This window comes from Dufourea novaeangliae, unplaced genomic scaffold, assembly GCF_001272555.1.
Source record: "Dufourea novaeangliae isolate 0120121106 unplaced genomic scaffold, ASM127255v1 scaffold101, whole genome shotgun sequence".
NCBI lineage: Eukaryota > Metazoa > Arthropoda > Insecta > Hymenoptera > Halictidae > Dufourea > Dufourea novaeangliae.
The window spans coordinates 3,405,899-3,428,788 of NW_015373989.1; the positions used below are offsets into that span (position 1 = coordinate 3,405,899).

A 22,890-nucleotide genomic window follows, 5' to 3' on the forward strand; every position below is an offset into this window, starting at 1 on the left:
GATAGTCCTGCTACCGGGATAATTTGTAGCGTCGATTCGAAACTGGTCCAGACGGAGCATGCTGTCTGCTTCCGATTTCGATTTCGATTCTTCAAATTTGGCGAACCCCAAGGGGGTCGTCGTCGCGGTCGCGGTCGGAAGGATAGGATTGTCGAAACGAACGACCTGCTCGATTGCACTCGTGGTACGATCATACAGACTCTTCGAGTCGTTGGTCGTCCACAACCGAGCAGCATTAGGGTTTCAGGGGGCGGACCGCCGAAGAAAAGAAGAGGCCCAGCACAAACTGTGTACTCAAGAGGGCAGCAACGAATGGTTCTGTATCTTCGGATGTGGAGTCATTGCTAAATATTTGTTCACTGTACTCGCCTGTAGTTGTAGTAGTAGTTTGTATATTGGCCGTTATATCGGCCCAACGACCAGCAATATTGGGCAAAATCGCGGATTGAATTAGTGTTGCGGATGAGACTAAATCACGGGTTGCATTAATCTTGTAAATTCTAAATATTGATCTTTTTAGTTGCTTAAAGAATAGTGTTGCGAATGATAAGATCGTGTTTGCATTAAGATCATTTTTATATTTTCAGAGTAGTGTTGCGAATGATGAGATCGTGTTTGCATTAAGATCATTTGTTTATTTTCAGGGTAGTGTTGCGAAAATGACTGAGCGCGATTCCTTATACTTTTTATTTAAATTAAAGACTTGTTGAATTGAACTCACAGAATTGATTGTTTCAAATAGTCGTTTTCTTTTGTTGAATTAGTGTTGCGATATAGATTGATCGGGTTTATTTTAGTGTTGCGATCGATGAAATGCCCAATGCTGGAACCACAGCAGAACCACAAGGCAGCTGAAATAGCTGCAAAAAGTGATCCACGACAGCCCGGGTGGCTGCACTAACTGCATCAATCTAAAGTTAGTGTTGCGTATTGCAGATTGAAGGTGCACGGGAGTTTTCTTGATTTTCGGATTCAGTAAATTAGAATGGCGAACAAAAGAGGCACCTACCGCGTTTTTTGAGAATTTGAATAGTTATTGACAAATGATTAGTGTTGCGAGTGATAAGCGCCTATGTGGCTGCTCTCGGGAACTTTTTATACCATATTCAATAAATTAGTGTTGCGGAGAGACGAATGGTCCACTCACGGTTTTTTCTTTTAAGTAAATGAAATGCAAAGGGTGGACAGGTTAAGCGCCCTACGAGGCTGCTTTTGTTTCATTTGTTTTAGCGCACTATTGTGGCTGCTATTTTTTACTTGTTTAGCGCCTTATTGTGGCTAATATTTTTTACTTGTTTAGCGCCTTATTGTGGCTGCTATTTTTTACTTGTTTAGCGCCTTATTGTGGCTGCTATTTTTTACTTGTTTAGCGCCCTATTGTGGCTGCTATTTTTTACTTGTTTAGCGCCCTATTGTGGCTGCTATTTTTTACTTGTTTAGCGCCCTATTGTGGCTGCTATTTTTTACTTGTTTAGCGCCCTATTGTGGCTGCTATTTTTTACTTGTTTAGCGCCCTATTGTGGCTGCTATTTTTTACTTGTTTAGCGCCCTATTGTGGCTGCTATTTTTTACTTGTTTAGCGCCCTATTGTGGCTGCTATTTTTTACTTGTTTAGCGCCCTATTGTGGCTGCTATTTTTTACTTGTTTAGCGCCCTATTGTGGCTGCTATTTTTTACTTGTTTAGCGCCCTATTGTGGCTGCTATTTTTTACTTGTTTAGCGCCCTATTGTGGCTGCTATTTTTTACTTGTTTAGCGCCCTATTGTGGCTGCTATTTTTTACTTGTTTAGCGCCCTATTGTGGCTGCTATTTTTTACTTGTTTAGCGCCCTATTGTGGCTGCTATTTTTTACTTGTTTAGCGCCCTATTGTGGCTGCTATTTTTTACTTGTTTAGCGCCCTATTGTGGCTGCTATTTTTTACTTGTTTAGCGCCCTATTGTGGCTGCTGTTTTTTACTTGTTTAGCGCCCTATTGTGGCTGCTATTTTTTACTTGTTTAGCGCCCTATTGCGGCTGCTATTTTTTACTTGTTTAGCGCACTATCGTAGCTGCTATTTTTTACTTGTTTAGCGCTCTATTGTGGCTACTATTTTTTACTTGTTTAGCGCCCTATTGTGGCTACTATTTTTTACTTGTTTAGCACCCTATTGTGGATGCTATTTTTTACTTGTTTAGCGCCCTATTGTGGCTACTATTTTTTACTTGTTTAGCGCCCTATTGTGGCTGCTATTTTTTACTTGTTTAGCGCCCTATTGTGGCTGTTATTTTTTACTTGTTTATCGCCCTATTGTGGCTGTTATTTTTTACTTGTTTATCGCCCTATTGTGGCTGCTACTTTTTACTTGTTCAGCGCTCTACTGTGGCTGCTATTTTTTACTTGTTTAGCGCCCTATTGTGGCTGCTATTTTTTACTTGTTTAGCGCCCTATTGTGGCTGCTATTGTTTACTTGTTCAGCGCCTTATTGTGGCTGCTATTTTTTACTTGTTTATCGCTCTATTGTGGCTGTTATTTTTTACTTGTTTATCGCCCTATTGTGGCTGCTACTTTTTACTTGTTCAGCGCTCTACTGTGGCTGCTATTTTTTACTTGTTTAGCGCCCTATTGTGGCTGCTATTTTTACTTGTTTAGCGCCCTATTGTGGCTGCTATTTTTACTTGTTTAGCGCCCTATTGTGGCTGCTATTTTTACTTGTTTAGCGCCCTATTGTGGCTGCTATTTTTACTTGTTTAGCGCCCTATTGTGGCTGCTATTTTTACTTGTTTAGCGCCCTATTGTGGCTGCTATTTTTACTTGTTTAGCGCCCTATTGTGGCTGCTATTTTTACTTGTTTAGCGCCCTATTGTGGCTGCTATTTTTACTTGTTTAGCGCCCTATTGTGGCTGCTATTTTTACTTGTTTAGCGCCCTATTGTGGCTGCTATTTTTACTTGTTTAGCGCCCTATTGTGGCTGCTATTTTTACTTGTTTAGCGCCCTATTGTGGCTGCTATTTTTACTTGTTTAGCGCCCTATTGTGGCTGCTATTTTTACTTGTTTAGCGCCCTATTGTGGCTGCTATTTTTACTTGTTTAGCGCCCTATTGTGGCTGCTATTTTTACTTGTTTAGCGCCCTATTGTGGCTGCTATTTTTACTTGTTTAGCGCCCTATTGTGGCTGCTATTTTTACTTGTTTAGCGCCCTATTGTGGCTGCTATTTTTACTTGTTTAGCGCCCTATTGTGGCTGCTATTTTTACTTGTTTAGCGCCCTATTGTGGCTGCTATTTTTACTTGTTTAGCGCCCTATTGTGGCTGCTATTTTTACTTGTTTAGCGCCCTATTGTGGCTGCTATTTTTACTTGTTTAGCGCCCTATTGTGGCTGCTATTTTTACTTGTTTAGCGCCCTATTGTGGCTGCTATTTTTACTTGTTTAGCGCCCTATTGTGGCTGCTATTTTTACTTGTTTAGCGCCCTATTGTGGCTGCTATTTTTACTTGTTTAGCGCCCTATTGTGGCTGCTATTTTTACTTGTTTAGCGCCCTATTGTGGCTGCTATTTTTACTTGTTTAGCGCCCTATTGTGGCTGCTATTTTTACTTGTTTAGCGCCCTATTGTGGCTGCTATTTTTACTTGTTTAGCGCCCTATTGTGGCTACTATTTTTTACTTGTTTAGCGCCCTATTTTGGCTGCTATTTTTTACTTGTTTATCGCCCTATTGTGGCTGCTATTTTTTACTTGTTTAGCGCCCTATTGTGGCTGCTATTTTTTACTTGTTTAGCGCCCTATTGTGGCTGCTATTTTTTACTTGTTTAGCGCCCTACTGTGGCTGCTATTTTTTACTTGTTTAGCGCCCAATTGTGGCTGCTGTTTTTCTATTTTTGTTGTTATTGTATTGAATTATTATTATTGATTATTGTGCACCAAGTGTTTACGTTGAAAATACTGTTGATAAGAATTTTATGTTACTAAACAAAATGTTCTATTTTTAATAATTCTGCAAATGTTCGTCACAATTTGTAATACACATTAAAAAATCTATGTATCGACAATGATGATAGATTTGATTAATTATTGACACATAAAAATTAAAATTAATTTGTAATTAAATTTTAAGTAGACTCCTTAGAAGTGACTATTCGTTGTTAGAATTGGTGATATATCAATTCTTGAATCGTTGTGCGTAATTTGCAAAAGCCATTGATATCAAAATAGTGTTCATTTTTCTAAATTTTTGGAATGTCTCTGCGAAAATCAAAGTTTCTTCGGGACTGTTACTGAATATGATAACTGATGAAAAACTTGCAGCTGAAAAAATATGCAAATGCAATTCGATCCTTCATATTGATATCAAATTTTCAACTAAAGTCACTCTCAATTTACTGATACTATCTCTGTACGAAAACAATTTAAATTTCGATATAGTAAGATACGATTGTTTCTTGATTTGTACTTTGACACACGAAAAAGATACAGTCATCAGTTAGTCGATAAAGTTAATTGTATAAAAAGTTAGTGTTTTTGGATTCTCCAAAATTTATTCTTGTTCGATTTTTGCACAGAGTCGTATTGAATTTTAAATTCAGTCGGTTAACAACTTTTCTAGTAAATTAATTTTTTTATTTTTTGTATACTCGATAAAAATGTCTGACACTTCCTTGTCCTTTATGTGTACTAATTCCTTCTTTTTCAGCTTTTAATCCAAAGGATTAATTTTTGTTTCAGATTATTTACAAAAATTTTCTACACTGAATCCCTGTTTGCGAACATGAAGAGTCAACAATCTCAAGAAATTTGATTTATGTTTCTAATTGTTGTAGTTTCTGTTTCAGGAATCCTCTTGGGATCAAATTTTAAATTATTGAATTAAAATGTCGATAAAAATGTATTGTTATGTTCTTCTATTCTTATTGTATGTTATATATGTATGTTCTCTCATATTTCTGTTCCAGAAATCATCCTAGGATTGAATTAATGCTCGCTAAATTATTATAAATTATTAACTGTCCACTGATATGATATTGTTCACTGAGTTTCTCTTGCAGGGATCATCTTGGAATCAAGCTACATGTTCAACTGAATGAATTGTTTATAATCTATAAAAATGTTTTGTTATAATCCTCCCAGTTTCTGCTTCAGAAATCATCGTATGAAAATTTGGTTCACCCGAAGATCAGTATATGAAGGAATCATCATCCGCAGATTGTCATGGAGCCGAACGGGTTTAAAAAATAACTGCGTTATTCATGGGCGTATCCAGGTTATCAGTCAGGGGGTTGGGCAATGTGATTTTGTATTATTTAAACAATTGTTAATTCTTTATTAATTGAGTATATATCGTGGTAGTACGTTATTCATTTCACTAGAAAATGCAGTAATTTAGAGATGATGTATACAATAATTGTATAGTAGTCACTTTAGTATACACATTTCAATACATTAGTCTGATATCATTTATGAATATAGAGTGAAATAGCTCTATATAAAGAAAGTTAAATAATACAATAACATAACTAGAATAACATAAATAGAAATACATAAGGAAATTTGCAATAGCCTATAAATAACGGTCAGCTGATAAAAATAATATTCAAATCATTAATGTGTGCAAATAAGTCTCGTCGGTAAATTCTAATACAGAGTAGAAAGAACGAAAACCACACCGGTATGTTTATGATAGAGAGGAAAACGTGGTGGTGCCTTTCTGGATAGGCATGTGTAGCAGTTAGCGCAATACCACGAGACGCGACAGCACGTTTCAATCCCGGAACCAGTGTCGCGAGACACAAAGGTATCATTCGTATTTGCAAGTTCCATGAAATAGTGGAACACGTGTACTGGGAATCGCAATAAAGTATCGGTGCATAAAAAGAAGACGTATTAAGTTATGTCACCTGTGCATCGGTATGCACGCCCTAGTGAAAAACCGCGTGTTATGGAATAATTTAACACGTTGTGCATGTATGACCATTGAAAAGTGCATTGCGATTTCCAGTTATCGTGGCCGGTGTTTTCGTTGCCACTGGCAAAGAACGCATGCGGTTACGTACACGGGTAGAGTAATGAGACGTACTGGCGTGTACTCACGACCACTTTATGGAGTGTGAGCGTTAAATGCAGGGAAGGTACTACTGTGTTTCACCAGCATGTATTATGTATAAACATATTTGTATGGTAGACGTATATACTCAGAAGATTTGAGTATTTGTATTCTGTCCATTAAAAAGGGCAGGCCCAGAGTTGTCCATCTACTACTTATGTGCAGCATTTTGCTCCTCCGAAGGTACCCTCACTATGGGACTTGGATTGACTCACTCTAGTCAATTTGAGGTCGGTAGTCTGGGAAACCTACGAGGCGAAACACGTAATTGCTTGTGGCTCGTGGGCGGCATTTGTACACCTTTGGTATTAGTGTTAATTTTTATGATAGTTAGTCTGTTAATAAAATTTTATTTCACCCATTAGTGTGCTAATTATTATTTTCAGCAGTTATACCGTCATTTGTAGATAAATAACGAAATTCATATAACGTAAATTTATTTACTATTTAAATACAGTACATAATATACCAGTTTACTATGAAGTAGTTTAAGATTATTATTTGCCTTCATTGATATTTTTAAACAAACACGAATATTCGTGAAGCATCATTGACATTGAATTAGATCAGAAATACGTACTATCACGTTGCTCGAAGACAGAAATAAAAATTAAGTAGTTTCTTTTGACTGATGTATGAGACATGACAGACATGTACAAGAAGGCATTTCGCGACGGGTAGTTTTTTGCGTCAAAGTGACATAACACATAAAACAAAGATCAATATATGAAGGTTTGTCATCATCCACAGATTGTTATGAAGCAGAATGGGTTTAAAAAATAACTTCGTTATTCATGCGCGTAGCCAGGTTATCAGTCAGGTGGGGCAATGTAATTTTGCCCTTTTGGGAAGGGGGTGGGGGCAAAGTCCTATTTTTTTCTTCTAACGTAGTGCAAAACCGACTTTTTTCGTCCATGGACGGCGTGGCGCGGGGGGGTGGGGCATGTGCCCATGGCGTTGTTTGAACATTAGTTTCTGCGTTCCGTCTAGTTTAAGTTGTTCAATGTAAATTGTATGCATGTATGAATTATTGTTAAGTTGTCATTTTAAATTATTATTATTTACTGTTACATGATTTGTACAAGGAGAATAGGTGTGCAACTTGTGATTCCATCTACCCTCCTTGGGTCTCCATTCGCAGCAACCTCCACGTGGTGAGACCTGGGCAATCATTATTATTTGGTATATAATTGGCAACCATAATAACCTACAAATTGGCGAACTATATAGCAAATAATATGAGCTAATTGGCTGCGAGATTTTGCTTATTTTTATCAATTGATTCTTGTTGTTAGTTTCTTTACTGGCTAGCTGCAAGTGACTTTTTTAACATAACTGATAAAAAATAACCATTTCCACTGATCTTCCGTTCACTTGTGCGACGTAGCTAGATATAGGGTAGGCTTATACACTTATTTGTATGCACTTTTTTTTATCACTTTACTATCTCCGTTATTTTTAGAGATATTAAAAAAGTTTATTCGCAAAAATTATGGAGTATTGAAACATTTTATTAAAACAATATTATATACACCGCGCACATTCTGCGATGAAAAATATGCGAGTTAAATGTGACACTGTATGTATTCCGTTCCTTCCTTGCTAGGCGACAGAATAGGGTGCGCGCACGTGTGCGAGGTGATACATTGGAGCGAGGGGCGTTCCTAGTGATCAATTAACGGACTCTTAATTATTGGGCTTCTACTGTAATTCACGACTTCGCCGTTTTCATAACATAGAGGGCAGCAAAAAATGCTTGAGTGTTTGCACAATCAGTATTTCAGAACATGACACACAAAGTCCCATAAGATGATAAGTCTAGTCAATGTGTACCTCGTCTGTCCTACTGCCAGCTACTGCGCACAAATGAAAGGAAGCTTGTATCGGGACTATCGGGTGGCTGGGTCTTTTTTTCGTGTTCTCACCTTTCGCAAGATAAAAGAGATGCAAAATGATGGAAGGGATAACGGCGAGCTGTTAACGTATATGGCAAACCGAATTGCTATTGAAACTCTACCGTACCCATATTTTTTATGTGTAAGACTTCTATCCTGTAGAGTATAGAGTGTAGAGGATCATGCACTTATAATTAGTTATGGAAAATATTGCAAGTATTTGAATGTTATAAATTATATTACATTATATACGATCAAAAATGATTTCAGAGTACTTTATATACATGTATAGGCTCTCGCTTTCAGGTTACCTATATATGCAAATAAACTATTTGAGTTACATCTTTAGTTTATTAATAAGATGGAACTGTGAAATGATTTTGATTGTAGATAACTTTAATGTTAGATTCCCATGAATAGGGTTTTAACAGTTGTATGGCGCGTCTATTCGTTTATTGACGTGAACGAGTGCTGCTATGTGAACTTTGGGACATGAAACAGTATTTTGTGCATCGCTATTCTGTTTGTTCGGTAGGGATGAAGTCGGCACTAAGGAGAGTGGACAATAACTGGAGTAGCTTTCCTCTCTTTCTAATGGGGCTGTTGGTGGGGGACTCTCCTACGGCTGTAGTGGAGGCATCACATGCGTGCAGCATTCTTTCTTCTCATCGCCCTCCAGTCACTTTTTCCCCTCCCTCTGCGATGTGCGAACAAGAGAGGAGCTACTCCAGCGCTACTTCTGTCCTTCGGTCTTGCTTCATCTCTACCATAAGACCGCGCAGTCTATTATATATGCCTGTGGTTCAGACGTATCGTAAGCCGGTAACTTAACTTTAAAATTTCAGCGTATAGACGCACGCAGGCGCAGATCCTGTTTTTTGATTGATATATAAGGCTGAGGCAGTACAAAGGAAACATCTCAAGTAGTTTTTCTGGAGTCACGGTGGTAGTGGCATTTGGAACATGGCAGACGTCATTGATTGTAATTTTCCTGTTTGGGGTCTTCTACCTAAAAAAGAGACTGGTGTCACTCAATTTCTTAACAAATACCCTGAATATGACGGTCGAGGAGTCCTCATTGCAATTTTCGATTCAGGGGTGGATCCTGGGGCTCCTGGTATGCAGGTAAGTTACCTGTGTAATGACACACCTCACCGATTGTTCAAATCATTACTGTTTTCTCTTTTCTAATTTTAATCGAAAATTTGATATTTTTTCCCGAATATTATACGGCCTCGAAAGTCTCCGCTCAATAAATGTATATAATTGTTTCGCCGTCAAGTTTCTGTTTATCTTTTTTATACACAAAATGACAAACTTTCTATATTTCTGTTTTCAATGAAAATGTAAATGTTGTAACATTTATCCTCCCTTTTTTTATTTAATTTAATTTGTCTGGACAAATTAGTACAGATTTTGTTACAAAATTGTATAGTCATTAAGTACTAAAATGGAGTATATTAGTCACTGGATCTTACTGTTAAATATTTGCATATTTGCATTTATCATTTTTATTTAATAACATTTGGAGTATGATGTAGCTTTTGTGTCAATTATTGAAAAAATATATATGGATAAAATGATTTGAAATAGTATATAACAAATGTGTTTGATATAGGTAACTTCAGATGGAAAACCAAAAATTATTGAAAGGTATGACTGCAGTGGAGCTGGGGATGTAGACACTAGCAAAGTTGTACAAGCACCTGATGGATGTATATTTGGCATAACTGGCCGTAAATTAAAGGTACATTTCAAACAATTATTGATGTTTGAATTGAAACATGTATTAGATTATCAAGGTAGACCAACACAACATTAATCAATACATGTTTTATTTCATAAGATATATTATTTCTTTTGTAGATTCCAACCAATTGGAAAAATCCTACTGGAGAATATCACATTGGTGTAAAGAATTTATATTCATTATACCCAGGAAAATTAAAAGAAAGAGTTTTATTAGAACGAAAAAAACGACTGTGGGACAGTTCTCATAAAACTGCACTTGCAGAAGCATCTAGAGAACTACAAGTAAATAATTGCATTAAATATGCTTTTATATTTTTGACCTTGTTAAATCGAAAATTTGATGTATAAATTACAGTTGCCTATGTATTAACATATATATTCAAGGCAGAGGTTGTAAATAGGATTTTAGACCGTGTGATCCAAAGATAGGGTTGTTGTGGGTACATTAAACCATTCAATCAAATGAGGCCAGTTTCACAATGTGTCACAGTGATCTCTATCTAATGCTATATTTATATTTGGCAGTTTGATCTACTGTAAAGCCATTGATTCATTACATAATAGCAGTTGGTTAAAGCATCAAACTTTTTATATTTTTCTTGTTTCAGTTTTTGATTTATATGAAACGTATATAGCAATGAAATTTCTTACACTTTCTAGCAATATTTCTGAAAACAGTCAAACTACCTTGAACTATAAATAATATTGTATGAACATGTAATGTTTAATTGAGGCAAAGGCAATATAATCTTTATGTTCTATAACTATTGCACACAGGAATTCGAAGCAAAGAATCCACAGTTATCAACTTTAGAGGAAAGTCTGAAAAAGGAAGAACTTTGGGCAAGAGTTGAATTATTAAATAACTTCGAGAAAAAATATTTTGATTTAGGACCTACTTATGACTGTATTGTTTTTCATGATGGTGAGGTTTGGAGGTAAAGATATATGAAAGATACCTGTGGGTCTGCATGTGTGTTCAAAATTTATTTCAATGAACATTAATTTCTAATATAATCTTTTCACTTTTCTGTTATAGGGCATGTATCGATACCTCTGAAGATGGAGATCTGGAAAATGGTGTATGTTTGGGAGAATATACTGTGACAAGGGAATATGCACCACTTATACCAGAAGATCAATTAAATATTAGTATTAATGTTCATGATGGTGGAAACATATTAGAGATTGTTAGCTTAAGCTGTAAGTTCTAGTAAATTGGAATCATTTCTTTTTCTTTCTAGTAACATAAATGTTAAAGTAACATAAATCTACAATTCATTTTTTATATTACAGCAAGTCATGGTACACATGTAGCATCAATTGCAGCAGCATATTTCCCTGATAATCCAGAATTAAACGGCGTAGCACCTGGTGCACAAATCATTTCACTGACTGTTGGAGATAGTCGCCTTGGCACAATGGAAACAGGCACAGCGGTAGTACGAGCGATAATACACGTGATGAAACATAAAGAGAAAATACATGTGATAAATATGAGTTACGGAGAACACGCGCACTGGTCAAATGCAGGAAGAATAGGAGAGTTAATGAATGAAGTGATTGATAAGTATGGTGTGACATGGGTAGCATCTGCTGGTAATCTTGGACCAGCTTTATGTACTATTGGTTAGTTGATAAGATTTGATGAAAATTCAGTATGTAATCAATATTTTTTAAACACTGTGCATTTTCAAATTCTATAGGAACACCGCCAGACATTAGTTCCAACAGTATCATTAGTGTAGGAGCTTATGTTTCTCCTGACATGATGGTGGCTGAATATTCATTAAGAGAAAAATTGCCAGGTATGCCATATACATGGTCATCCCGTGGTCCAATGATCGATGGAGGAGTTGGGGTTACTGTGTGTGCTCCAGGAGGAGCTATAACCAGTGTTCCGAATTTTACATTAAGGAAGAGTCAACTTATGAATGGTACAAGTATGGCCAGTCCACATGTAACTGGTGCTGTTGGTATGTATACAATCATTAACATTTGTATGGGTGAATACTGTTTTAACTATATAAAATTAAGAAAATATGTCAAACTTGTTTATATTGCAGCTGTACTTGTATCTGGACTTCTTGCCAAAGGCTGTCCCTATTCTCCTTACAACATCAAAAGAGCTCTAGAAAACACAGCTCTTTATATACCAAATTTAGATCCTTTTGCACAAGGTTCAGGATTATTACAAGTTGAGCGTGCATTTGATGCTCTTACAACATACAGTAATGTTCCTGAAAGGGATGTAAGATTTTCTATTAGCTGTGGTGCAAATAATTCCAAAGGAATTCATATGAGGACTGGTATCATTGACCGACCAAAAGACTACGCTATTACTGTTGAACCTGTTTTCTTCAATACCGAAAATACTGGTACAGTTTTACGTATTCGTTAATGCAACACCATTTATTTTAAATGGGTTCATTTTATTGTAATATTTGTTTTTACAGACCCAGCACTTAAAATTGCTTTCAATTTAAAATTGACTTTGGTATGCGATGCACCTTGGGTACAATTTCCAACACATCTTGACTTAATGCACATGGCGCGCGCATTTGCAGTCAGAGTGGATGCCTCGAATCTGCAAGAAGGTGTTCATGCAACTAGGTAATGAACTAATAATGTACAATATCTCTTTAGAAATATTTATGATGTGTTGTACCTACACTAATTATTTTTTACAGTGTCAGAGCTTATGATGTAACAGACATTGGAAAAGGACCAGTGTTCCAAATACCAATTACTGTAGTGCAACCACAACCACTGCCAAAAACTGCTGTACTTCCAGACATTTCGTTTACAAACATTTTGTTTAAACCTAATACAATTCGTCGACATTTTATTCTTGTCCCAGAAGACGCAACATGGGCAGGTAAAACTTATTTTACACTCTAATTCAATAATATTAAGTATGCCGTACTAATGATTTTATTGTTCCATTCAGTTATCAGATTGAGGAGCACGGAAAAGGATAAAACTGGAAGATTCGTGGTTCACTCTATTCAGTTAAAGCCTCGCTTAGCTTGCAAGACTCTTGAAGTTAGCAAAATGTTAAGTGTTCCTTCTCAGTCTGAAACAGTTCACCCATTCGCTGTTCAGGTATTGCAAATTATTTCTTTAACGTAATTTAAGAAAAGCATACAGTAGTATTAAATATGTTTAATGAATTTTTGTGTAGGGAGGATTGATTCTAGAAGTGGTTATTGCAAAATATTGGGCAAACTTAGGTGACATGTTAATTGATTATTCTATAGAATTTCATGGTATCCATATGATAAATGGAAACCTTACAATGCAGTCAGGGGATGGAATAAATCGTCTGGAATTACGAAGTTCACTTAGAAATGAAGAAGTCGTTCCCAGTATCTCTCTCAAATCGTCTGTGCAAATCTTAAAGTATGTACACTATAAGCCTATGTATATATAATTTAAGTTTACTTTTCATTTTAACCGTATCCTTCTGAATTGTTCTAGACCTAATGATTCAAGAATCGTCCCCTTGCGGGAACGAGATATTATTCCACCATCACGACAAATTTATGAATTGCAATTATCTTACTCGTTCCATTCTGCAAAAGCAACGGAAGTAACACCAAACGCTGCATTGCTCAGCGACTTATTGTACGAAAGTGAATATGAAAGTCAAATGTGGATGGTTTATGATTGCAACAAACAACTTGTATGTTGTGGAGATGCTTATCCGTCCAAGGTATGTTTAATTTGTAAATGAAGTTTAGAGAAGAAAATTATAATTCATATGCCTTTACAGTACACTATCCAGAAGTTAGAAAAAGGTGATTACACTTTGAAGATGCATGTAAGGCATGAAAAGAAAGATTTGCTGGACAGACTAGTAGACATGCCACTACTTTTAAGTCAAAAGTTAAGTAATCCAATTACTTTGGATGTGTATGCCAGTCAATCACAAGCCATTATTGGTGGCAAGAAAATGGTAGCAGCTTCAATTCCACCTGGCCATATTCTTCCTTTGTACGTTGCTCCTATGTCCAATGAAAGCAAGTAAGTGTTCTATTATAACTCTTTCATTTTTTATTATTGTTTCATTTCGTACATTAAGTTCACCTAGTATTACCCAACGTTTTATAATGTTCAAGAAAGTACAAGACATTGAGTTACTCGTAGTTTATACTTATTTCTAAGGATACTTTATATATTTCTGTTACACTTAATACGTATATTAGCATTTCCTTTTTGAAATGTAAATGTTCAAAAGTTGTTAGGTTTGAAGCATTCCATAAATTAGATTATTATTTGCTTTAATGGATGTTAGTTCCTTCTAAATTATTCTTTAAAAATTGTTTTACAACCTTTTTTTAAGTAATTGTAGATGATTCGCTTTTAAAGTGCTACTAAGATAACATTTTTTTTTTCATCCCACATTGCAGCACTGAAAACAAGTGAGTCTATAGTATTATTTTTATAAATATTTTTGCACATTTACATGCTTTGTAGTTAATGAGAAAAAATTAATTCATTGAAGTAGGATATGACTTTTAAATACTAATCTATAATGATGTAGTATCATTATTTTCATCGTAAAGTGAGTTCTCTATTACTCTGCTGTAAAAATAATACCATTTAGAGTGTAGTTCGAGTTTTATGCAATATGATGTACAAAAATGATTACCAACTAAAACTCACTGTGTTAGCAAAAAGGTGCCATTGCATGAAAAGTGGTTTATTTGGTAAATGGTCTTCATTCAGCTGTCTTCAAACCATGCTTTCAATAAAAATGCATAAAATTTATTTAAAAAATGTTACCTGTAAATGTACAAATATGGAAGTGCAAAAGATTTCTTCTACCTGTAATAACTATAATACTTGGCTTACAGTACTTAATTATACATCTCTTCACATTGTGGTATCTGCAATACTGAATACTCCATGCTTTTAATGCTGTTCATTTATTTCCTCTTTTGATAATGCTTCTTTTTATCACTTTAGTTTTCTTATCTGTTGGCTTCTTTGGTATAATGCATCTCAGTAGCGAAATTTTTAAATCAACAGCTGGTAGTACCTGACTTGGAATGTAATTGATTTTTACTTCTCTGTTTTAAAGAATTTCCAAGGGTGCTACCTTAGGTAGTTACCTGCAGGGCACATTGACCTTCTGTAAGGACGATATTGGAAAGAGAGTGGACTGTCACTCGTTCAAGTATATTTTGTCTGAACCAACCAAAAAGAATAGTAGTACTGCCAGTAAAGCAGAAAAGGAGAAAACTACCAAATGGGATGAATATAACGAAGCACTTAGAGACTTAAAATGCAGTTGGCTTGGAAAGCTTGGTAATCCGATCTTTCCTCAATTTTATGCTATTAATATATATGTTCTCATCATTATGTTCATACAAATCTTTTGTTTTTCTTTCCGGTTTTAATTCTACAAATAGCGCCTTCTACGAGTAAGTTACAGTGTGAAATAAGATTGTTACAAAGATTATGTTTTAGATTCATATACAGCTCGATTTAGATATCCGAACTCTTTGTATTGTCAACCATTTTATTCCAATTCATGTAAATGTAATAACAGTTTCTATTGATCCATTTCTTCCTCATGACTTATATTCAAAGAAAATTGTTAGTAATAGTATGTATTCTATGTTACTGTGATAACTGAATGGTTTTTTAATATCCAAAATGATAATTTGCACATACAATATTAAATGACATAAAAGTTTTGTCATACCACATGTGCATGTCTTCCGTCTATCTGAGTACTGTTTTGTGAACAACATAAATGTGAATTTCTCTTTGTACTGTTAGACAATGATTAATGTATAGTTTTTTATGATAGAACCTGGAGAATATGCAAATTTACTATATGGAGAACTCAAGAATATCTGTTCGGATCATTTACCCGTTCACACTGCCATGTTAACTTCTTTGGATTCTCCGGAAGCCAGACATCACGTGCCACACGATTGCATCTCAGAAAGTGCTGTTTCTCTCGCGAATCAAATAATATCCGTTGCTGACGCAGTGATTACCAACATAGATCAGGATAAACTGTTGGCATACTACGGTTTGAAGAATAATCAGCGTGCCGATGCGGCGAAGATTAAAACGACCATGGAGAAACAGAAGAGCAGCTTGATAGAGGCACTAGTGAAAAAAGGATGTGCACTGGCACGATTGTACGTACACAATGTGAAAAAAGGAGAAGGAGATCGCGCGTCGTACGAACATTTGTTGGAGAGTGTTACAAATCATTGGCAAGAAGTACAGAAATTCGCTGAACCAACTGACAATAAGGCAAGAAATAAAATATTGTTGTATTGAAGCTAAATGGATCTCTTGAAGTTCTTAATTATCTAAAAGAATTTAGGTGAGAATAAGTGATGTCTTGTTACAGGTCATTATACTTTCTCTCTGGCATGCTCACATCAATAAACACTATGGACGTTACTTGAAATTACTGATGCGTTATAATGAAGAAAAGCCAATAAAAGAAATTGACGAGAAGATAATAGAAATTGCGGAGGAACTGGGATGGGAATATTTGGCGAATCATATTGTCTCAAGTATACCAACACGTTATCCTAGTTCATACATATCATTTTGATCAATGGTACGCGAATCATGCTTATGTCTTAATAAAACTTTGATATTTCAGTAATTATGAAATATTTGGATATCTGTATAATATTAGTAATATTATATTACTCTTCAGGTGTGATAGGAACAGACTAAGAAGAATCTGACATCCTGATGAGGGGAGATTAATTGCGTAAAACTGTTTCCGGTGCAGCTCTGCAATGACAAAGGCATTTCTGTCGAGTCATTCAGATGTATAATACATTTAGGAAAATTCAATTTTGTCGATATTCAAGAAAAAAGAAAAAAAAAGTGACTCTAGACAAATATTTTAACTTTTGAACTTAAAACAAATTAATTATATTCATGCTCACATATACAATTTACTTCGTGGAAACCATAAAAGACTAAGACTACCGCTAGGAGCAATAATATAAAAATTATCATATGAAAGAAGGAAAATATGTCAATCATTGAAACTGTTATCAATTTAGAAATTGAATTTTTTAAGTAACAATTAGTTACTCGAAAGCATTCGTTTCAACTAACACGATGTATATCATCCAAACTCATCTAGGTTTTTCCATTTTTACAATATATCGAATGTAAATATATATATATATATACATATGTATACATACATGTATTTTCTTTACATCCACAGAATATATTTTATTCTATTACATTCTGTTATTTATAATTGTACACGCGATTTATATCGGCATGAAATTTCTGTAAAATGTATTTTTCATTTCTGTTGAACGAACAAGATGCATATGACATATGTTTCACATTTAATGCAATATGTGCTAAATGCGCGCATGTATATAAAAGGAAAATGAGGAGTTAGTGTACACGTTTAAATTTTCTAATGAGTGCTGAATATAAATAGCTATTCATGTTTTTTCACAGAATTGTAACGAGGAAATCACTACATAATTAACATCTCGTAATAAGTCAATTCTGCACGTATTACAGTTACAACATTGCACGTAAAATGTAACAAATATATCTAGTTGGACTACACTTTAGCTTGAGTTTGAATTATTTCTTGGCGATGGCTTGTACTGTTTCAATGAAATGACTGATTACATAGATAATACATACACTAATGCGAGTTTCCGAACAAGAACTATAGTTTTTAACCACATGGTCGTTTAATTTAAATGTCTAATATTTGATTATTTTAATGAAGAAAAGAAGATGTATGTTTAGACTGCTCGTTGATAAAGAATTGTAGAGTATGAATTGTATTCAGAAATATTTCGGTCACCATTTTTTTAAACTGCGATCGTCAATTATATAAATTGTGATCGATTTGAATTTGGAACAAAATTTATTCATGCATATCTTCATGGCTTTTAACAGCCAAAGCGTAAATTTTTTGTAAAAATACATTCAACCAAGCTCATCAAGGAAAAATGCTTTCGAACACAAAATTTACAAGCAAAAAAGAGCAGGCGAACTAAAAGGTTGCACAAGGAGTTATGTCCTTGTCATCATCATCAAGTCAATCAGACTCTCACTTTCCTTCATATATAAAAGAACATGTTGGCAATTACGTTTCAGTATATTGGTACGACGAAGAATTTTCACAAAGTCGATATCCACCAGGACAAAAAAGTAATAAGAAAGTTTTCCATTATGTACTTACTATACTTTAACTACATCTGATAATATGTAATGATTATTTCGTTATTGTATTTTTACCCTAGTCAGTAAAGCATGTACTCTTATTTGTCTTCTCGTCGCCCAACGAATAACCGAAAAAGGATTATTGATATACGATGTAGAAACATCTCCTGAAATTACTAATCATATAGCTGAAGCTATGGTAGAGGGTAATGCAACTCACGCATGGATTGTTAAAAATGGATTAGTTTCTCATCCATACCTCAGTACAGAGGAAGCATTAAGACTTGGAGGCCAAAGTTTAAGTATATTACAAGAATGGGTATTAATTTTCATAGGTTCTTATTTGATTATATAGTGGTAAAATTATTTCTATAAATTCTTTCGTGCATTACAGACTTTTGAAGTGTTTTATGAAAGAATTGAAAGGGGTTTGCACCAACACATAAGTAACTTTTTAAGTAAATGGTACGCATCACCAAAGTCACAAAACTTGTTCATGCTTCTTATTACTTGTGGTCGCACAGTTTTATTTATATTTCAAGAAAAAACTTACATGGTAAGTTGTTCATTGAAGATAGCAGTAGAATCGTTATAAAATTTTTTTTTATCCATAGGTGACTTTTTTTGATTCTCATAGTCATAATACAATCACAAGGGCAAACAGAGGATTAGTTATTGCACAGGTAAAACTTTACATATAGTAAAATGAAATCTTATCAAACAGTGTGAAATATGTTATAGACTAATAATACAAAAAATAATACAGACGACTATAGATAAGTTGCAATTATTATGCAAGTGGTACATCGAGGATATATTAAACAAATGTTACAACATGAAAGCAGATCAATATGAGCTAGCTTTTTTATATCCAAAAGATACTGAATGCTGTGGATGTGGTTCTTCCTGTACCTGTGGGAATCATTGCAAAATGCATAACAACAATCCAATCAGATGACTTAATCTTTTATGTATGCATATGTAAACGCTTAAAAAACTATAAACACAGTAAAACGAAAAAAAATGGTAAAACTTAAATGACAGTGAAAAGTTCATTTCATTACTATGGTCAATAGGGTTCCACTTAAAATTTATTGTGGTCTAATAATTATGGAATTTCTCATTCAATGAAACATCATAGATTAAGACTGATAAATTTATTTACATTATGTACAATTTCTTTCTATAACTATTACAAATCTGAGTTCACGCAATGCTAAAACAATTAAAAGAATGATACACTTTAAACTTGAAATCTGTGTTTTTCTTTAGAGTATTATTTAGATGAAATGTAATGTTCATGATCATGAATTCTATTTTTGCATTGCGTAAACGTACGCCTGACAACATGTAGCTGGACTCATTTTATAATGAATATATTAGTCAGAATCTTTTTCATTTTATCTATTTCAATATCTTTATAAAATATAATCCGAAATTTGTGGACGACGTATCTTCGTGTTGCTAATTTGTCTACTTTGCACCTTTGAACATCACTATACCTAAGTGCATGTAATGTTTTCGATTTCTTAACTTTTAGCTATAAAGTCACGGAGATATACATATATCTTTACATTATATTTCTTTTAATCTCTTTGTATTGAATATAAATTAAAGCGATTAGTAGCATCGAAAATTCACTGTGTATTGTACTAAAAACTACACAAGCATTAATCACACATTGTACTGTAAAATAAAACGATAACATAAAATGTAAGATAGTATTAATTGTTAATGCTTTGTAGTACAAACAAATAATTTCTTATGAAAATGAAATCAGTTCTCTGTGAAATCTTTTTGCAAAATTTTAAGCTAAATTTGTTTTGTTTCTTTTGATTATTAAAGAAAACTATGTTTTATCTGCAATAATCATAAATGAAACTCATAATTTAAACTTGTAAAAAATTCTTAATTTATTTTCCCTAACACCTATAGTACCTCAGAATTACAATATAAATATTCTTTTTTAGCAATAAAACAGAAACAATCTTTTTCTGAGAAAAGATAAGTATAGCAGTGCCAAAATTGCATTACATTTAAAATACAGATTTGTTTTTCTCTCCGTACATTTTGTATATATATTACAAGTGTTATGTAGTGTCGTAAAATTTATTTAATAACAATTTTTAATAACGCAATTTCTAGAAATTAGTATCTACAAAAAGATATAAACAAATCTTTCTTAGAATTTTCCTTTGCAAAACCAGATTCATAAAAAGGAACACAATGAGTGATTCTTCCTAATGTTTGCAAGTATCATTGGTAATTGAGCAACATGTTTCACTGTTACTACATTCTTTTTAACAACAAACTGATTATACATCATATTACTTTGTACAGATGGATATATAATATTGAAAATTTAAACAAACAATAATAATGTTGCAAGGCTTTAAATTTAATGTGATTTAAATTTAACACGTTTCAATAAGATTTAATTTTATATGTAAGAAAGTAACGTTTCCTTCCTAAGCAATCTTTATATAAGCGAATTTTTTTACATTGCAGGGTTATAATACATTACGATTGACTCTAATAATTATAGTACTTTTCGCCTCACTGACATACTCTGTACACAAAGTAAAATGATGATCCTTTATCAGAAAAATATGATCAAGTATCACTTGATTATACGATTTTATAATTGAATAAATAAAGCTTTTTTCACAGGAAGTTATAGATGTATTAAGGAGATGTTAGACAGACTGACGAACTCGAGGTTGTGCCCACTCTACAAAATCATCTATCAATACAGGCCAAGCTCCCTCTTCGTCATAATTACTCATATCAGGATTGATCATAAGTGCAAAATCTAATAACAAATTCCATGTATCTTTTGGAATTGATCTCTTATGGTGTTCCTAGAAAACAGCATTAATAATTTTTAAGAATTCTTTTCTTTTTGTAATTTTTTAGTAACTAATTATTAATAGTAGTCATTTTTTTCAAATCTCTACCTGTAAAAATTGACACCATAGTGGCAGGAACTTGAATTTATCATCTAATACAATATTCCAGTAAGCAATTGCCATATCAAGATCTAAACCCTTCTGTCCTGGATTCTTTGCATAATTGAACGTGAAATGGTAAAAATCTTTAAATTTCTGAGGATCTCTTAATTCATTTTCTAAACTACTTAAACGAGCTTTTAATTTGTCTATACTGTCCACACTGAAAGAATATTTTCAATAAGTTGGTGTAAAAGATTATAAACATTATTTCTGGTGTTTTAAAAGAAAAAGAGAAGATATTTTTAAGTTACCCTAAATCCATCATGCCATTCATAAATTCATCTTTAGTAAATTCACATTGAGTTTCTGCTCTAAATTTCCAAGCAATGATTAATACTAATTTGCTCTCAGGGCTTAAACCCAGATCGTCCAGAAATTTCATTATTCCATCTGCTGTAATCTTGTCTGGTTCATTTGGATCTATTTCAATCACCAGATTAAAACAATGTAAAGATTAAGAAAACAATAGCAAAGTAATTTTATAATACCATTAACTTGCCTGTTTACAAATAAAAGTATGTAACAATTACCTTGATATCGACTAAATAATATTTCTAACTTTTTTTTATCCACACAAATTCTTGGTTCCTTATAATAAGCTTCAGGATTTTGAAAATAGTTATCACTGGCTAGATCCAACTTCCAATCATTCTGTGCTAAACAATATATTGCTGTTTGTTCTCCGGTTTGTGTAAATGTGATGAATTTTCTTACTTTGTCTCTTTGTGAGTACTTTAACTTATTCTGTAACAATAATGAAACACGAAACATCGTTATGATCCAATGTTAACATAAAATGATAGAATAAGAATAAAAAAAAATTGTAATTTGTTTGTTTAGTTGCACACCATCTTAAGCAGAACCTTTCGACGTAAACGTAGACACAAATCTACACAAAATTTCTTATTTCGGGGGCTTTCGTTACACTGACGTCGACTGCAAAGAGGATTCATAAACAAACGAGACTTTGTTACGTGTACAACAGCTACGAAACTTTGTGTACGATCCCATTGAAGTGATACTGCTAAATTCGGGATTTTTGTGTCAATGGTGCTTTTTATAGTACAAGTTTACGGGCTATTCTCCGAATGTCTTTACCCAAAACGTGTGTCGACGAATTGATTTGTATTTTATGCGAAGGGCACCATTAACATTAAATTGTGATAGGTTATTTCAACATTTTCATTACGTTCGCGTTAACGCCCGACACAGAGCAGAGATCTCGGTCTGTGAGATTGATCCGTGGAGATGGTCGTGTTAACACTCAACGTTCGTTTCGTGAGAGGCTCACCATTTTAGCTAATTTTAGGCCCCCGAAAGCCAAAATATTATTTCCTTTGCACTGCACTTGACATGAACATGCGCATGTTCCGCGAAGACTCCGAGAAATGCAAATACACCAACGGCCCTCCAAAGTAATGCCACCAGACGTTGTCGGAGGAAAGCAACTTCGAGGACAGCGTCGCGGGTTATTTAAAAGGTTTACAGTTTAATTTCCCGGGCGATGCATTTTTACCGCAGGGCTGATTGTAAAGAAAGTAATCGCCGGGAGCATCGCCGTGTAATTTTGTTCGGCGTTCGGTCGCATCGACGCAAAGATTTTTTTTTTTCGTGTTGTGAGACCGACTACCGTGTCCAAGAGTCCAAGTCGTCGCAAGAAACAACAACAGAACGTTATTGTGAACACTGGGCCCACGCAAATGAATGAACGCTTCACGAACTTGCGGAACTGTAGCACCCAGTGAATCGAATGAATAAATATGAACGTCTAATAAATACACCGATGCTTATAACGATGTTGTTCACGAATTTTTAACCTTGATGGTGGTTGAAATGGATCTGGCGCTTGGGAAATTCTGACAAAACTCGTCGCGTGTTCTTTTCGACAGAGACATCGGAAGTGTTTATATATGCAAGATAAATTCGTCGAATATTTTATAATAACGATGTACTCATAATCGA

General features: G+C 34.3%; 3 protein-coding genes across 5 annotated transcripts; 2 read left to right on the top strand and 1 right to left on the bottom strand.

Moving 5' to 3' along the window:
* Positions 1-8,911: 8,911 nt before the first annotated feature.
* On the top strand, positions 8,912-16,598 carry LOC107187692 (tripeptidyl-peptidase 2). Its single transcript, XM_015575842.1, has 18 exons — positions 8,912-9,094; positions 9,588-9,716; positions 9,836-10,003; positions 10,499-10,659; positions 10,761-10,924; positions 11,018-11,350; positions 11,428-11,697; positions 11,788-12,099; positions 12,178-12,334; positions 12,412-12,599; positions 12,672-12,826; positions 12,906-13,123; positions 13,202-13,436; positions 13,497-13,747; positions 14,808-15,034; positions 15,543-16,000; positions 16,101-16,316; positions 16,419-16,598. The coding sequence occupies exons 1-17, from the start codon at positions 8,933-8,935 to the stop codon at positions 16,308-16,310; spliced, it is 3,798 nt and encodes a 1,265-aa protein (XP_015431328.1). The 5' UTR covers positions 8,912-8,932; the 3' UTR covers positions 16,311-16,316; positions 16,419-16,598.
* Positions 16,599-17,769: 1,171 nt separating this feature from the next.
* LOC107187663 lies at positions 17,770-18,875 on the top strand. The gene is made up of 5 exons (XM_015575806.1): positions 17,770-17,905; positions 17,998-18,236; positions 18,312-18,473; positions 18,532-18,600; positions 18,684-18,875. The coding sequence occupies exons 1-5, from the start codon at positions 17,770-17,772 to the stop codon at positions 18,873-18,875; spliced, it is 798 nt and encodes a 265-aa protein (XP_015431292.1).
* A 513-nt stretch (positions 18,876-19,388) lies between these two features.
* On the bottom strand, positions 19,389-22,414 carry LOC107187718 (DCN1-like protein 1). Of its 3 annotated transcripts, none has more exons than XM_015575875.1 (5): positions 21,777-22,091; positions 21,459-21,672; positions 21,180-21,348; positions 20,875-21,088; positions 19,389-19,419 (listed from the first exon to the last, which is right to left on the bottom strand). In XM_015575875.1, exons 1-5 carry the CDS (start codon positions 21,879-21,881, stop codon positions 19,414-19,416), a joined length of 708 nt encoding a protein of 235 aa, XP_015431361.1. In that variant the 5' UTR covers positions 21,882-22,091; the 3' UTR covers positions 19,389-19,413. The 3 variants fall into 3 exon arrangements, with proteins under 3 accessions (XP_015431361.1, XP_015431359.1, XP_015431358.1); XM_015575873.1 differs by lacking the exons at positions 19,389-19,419; positions 21,777-22,091 and adding exons at positions 20,429-20,778; positions 22,220-22,414; XM_015575872.1 differs by lacking the exon at positions 19,389-19,419 and adding an exon at positions 20,429-20,778.
* Positions 22,415-22,890: the final 476 nt, after the last annotated feature.

What these genes read in the sequence shown, in the direction of transcription:
- LOC107187692 (XM_015575842.1), top strand. Translation starts at nt 8,933, where the DNA reads ATGGCAGACGTCATTGATTGTAATTTTCCTGTTTGGGGTCTTCTACCT. An exon ending in ACCAGCTTTATGTACTATTG is followed by an intron (nt 11,351 to 11,427) that starts GTTAGTTGATAA and finishes CAAATTCTATAG; the next exon opens with GAACACCGCCAGACATTAGT. An exon ending in CAGTTGGCTTGGAAAGCTTG is followed by an intron (nt 15,035 to 15,542) that starts GTAATCCGATCT and finishes TTTTTATGATAG; the next exon opens with AACCTGGAGAATATGCAAAT.
- LOC107187663 (XM_015575806.1), top strand. Translation starts at nt 17,770, where the DNA reads ATGTCCTTGTCATCATCATCAAGTCAATCAGACTCTCACTTTCCTTCA. An exon ending in ATATCCACCAGGACAAAAAA is followed by an intron (nt 17,906 to 17,997) that starts GTAATAAGAAAG and finishes TTTTTACCCTAG; the next exon opens with TCAGTAAAGCATGTACTCTT. An exon ending in TAAGTATATTACAAGAATGG is followed by an intron (nt 18,237 to 18,311) that starts GTATTAATTTTC and finishes CGTGCATTACAG; the next exon opens with ACTTTTGAAGTGTTTTATGA.
- LOC107187718 (XM_015575872.1), bottom strand. Translation starts at nt 21,881, where the DNA reads ATGAATCCTCTTTGCAGTCGACGTCAGTGTAACGAAAGCCCCCGAAAT. An exon ending in GAAAGGTTCTGCTTAAGATG is followed by an intron (nt 21,673 to 21,776) that starts GTGTGCAACTAA and finishes TTATTGTTACAG; the next exon opens with AATAAGTTAAAGTACTCACA. An exon ending in AATGGCATGATGGATTTAGG is followed by an intron (nt 21,089 to 21,179) that starts GTAACTTAAAAA and finishes ATATTCTTTCAG; the next exon opens with TGTGGACAGTATAGACAAAT.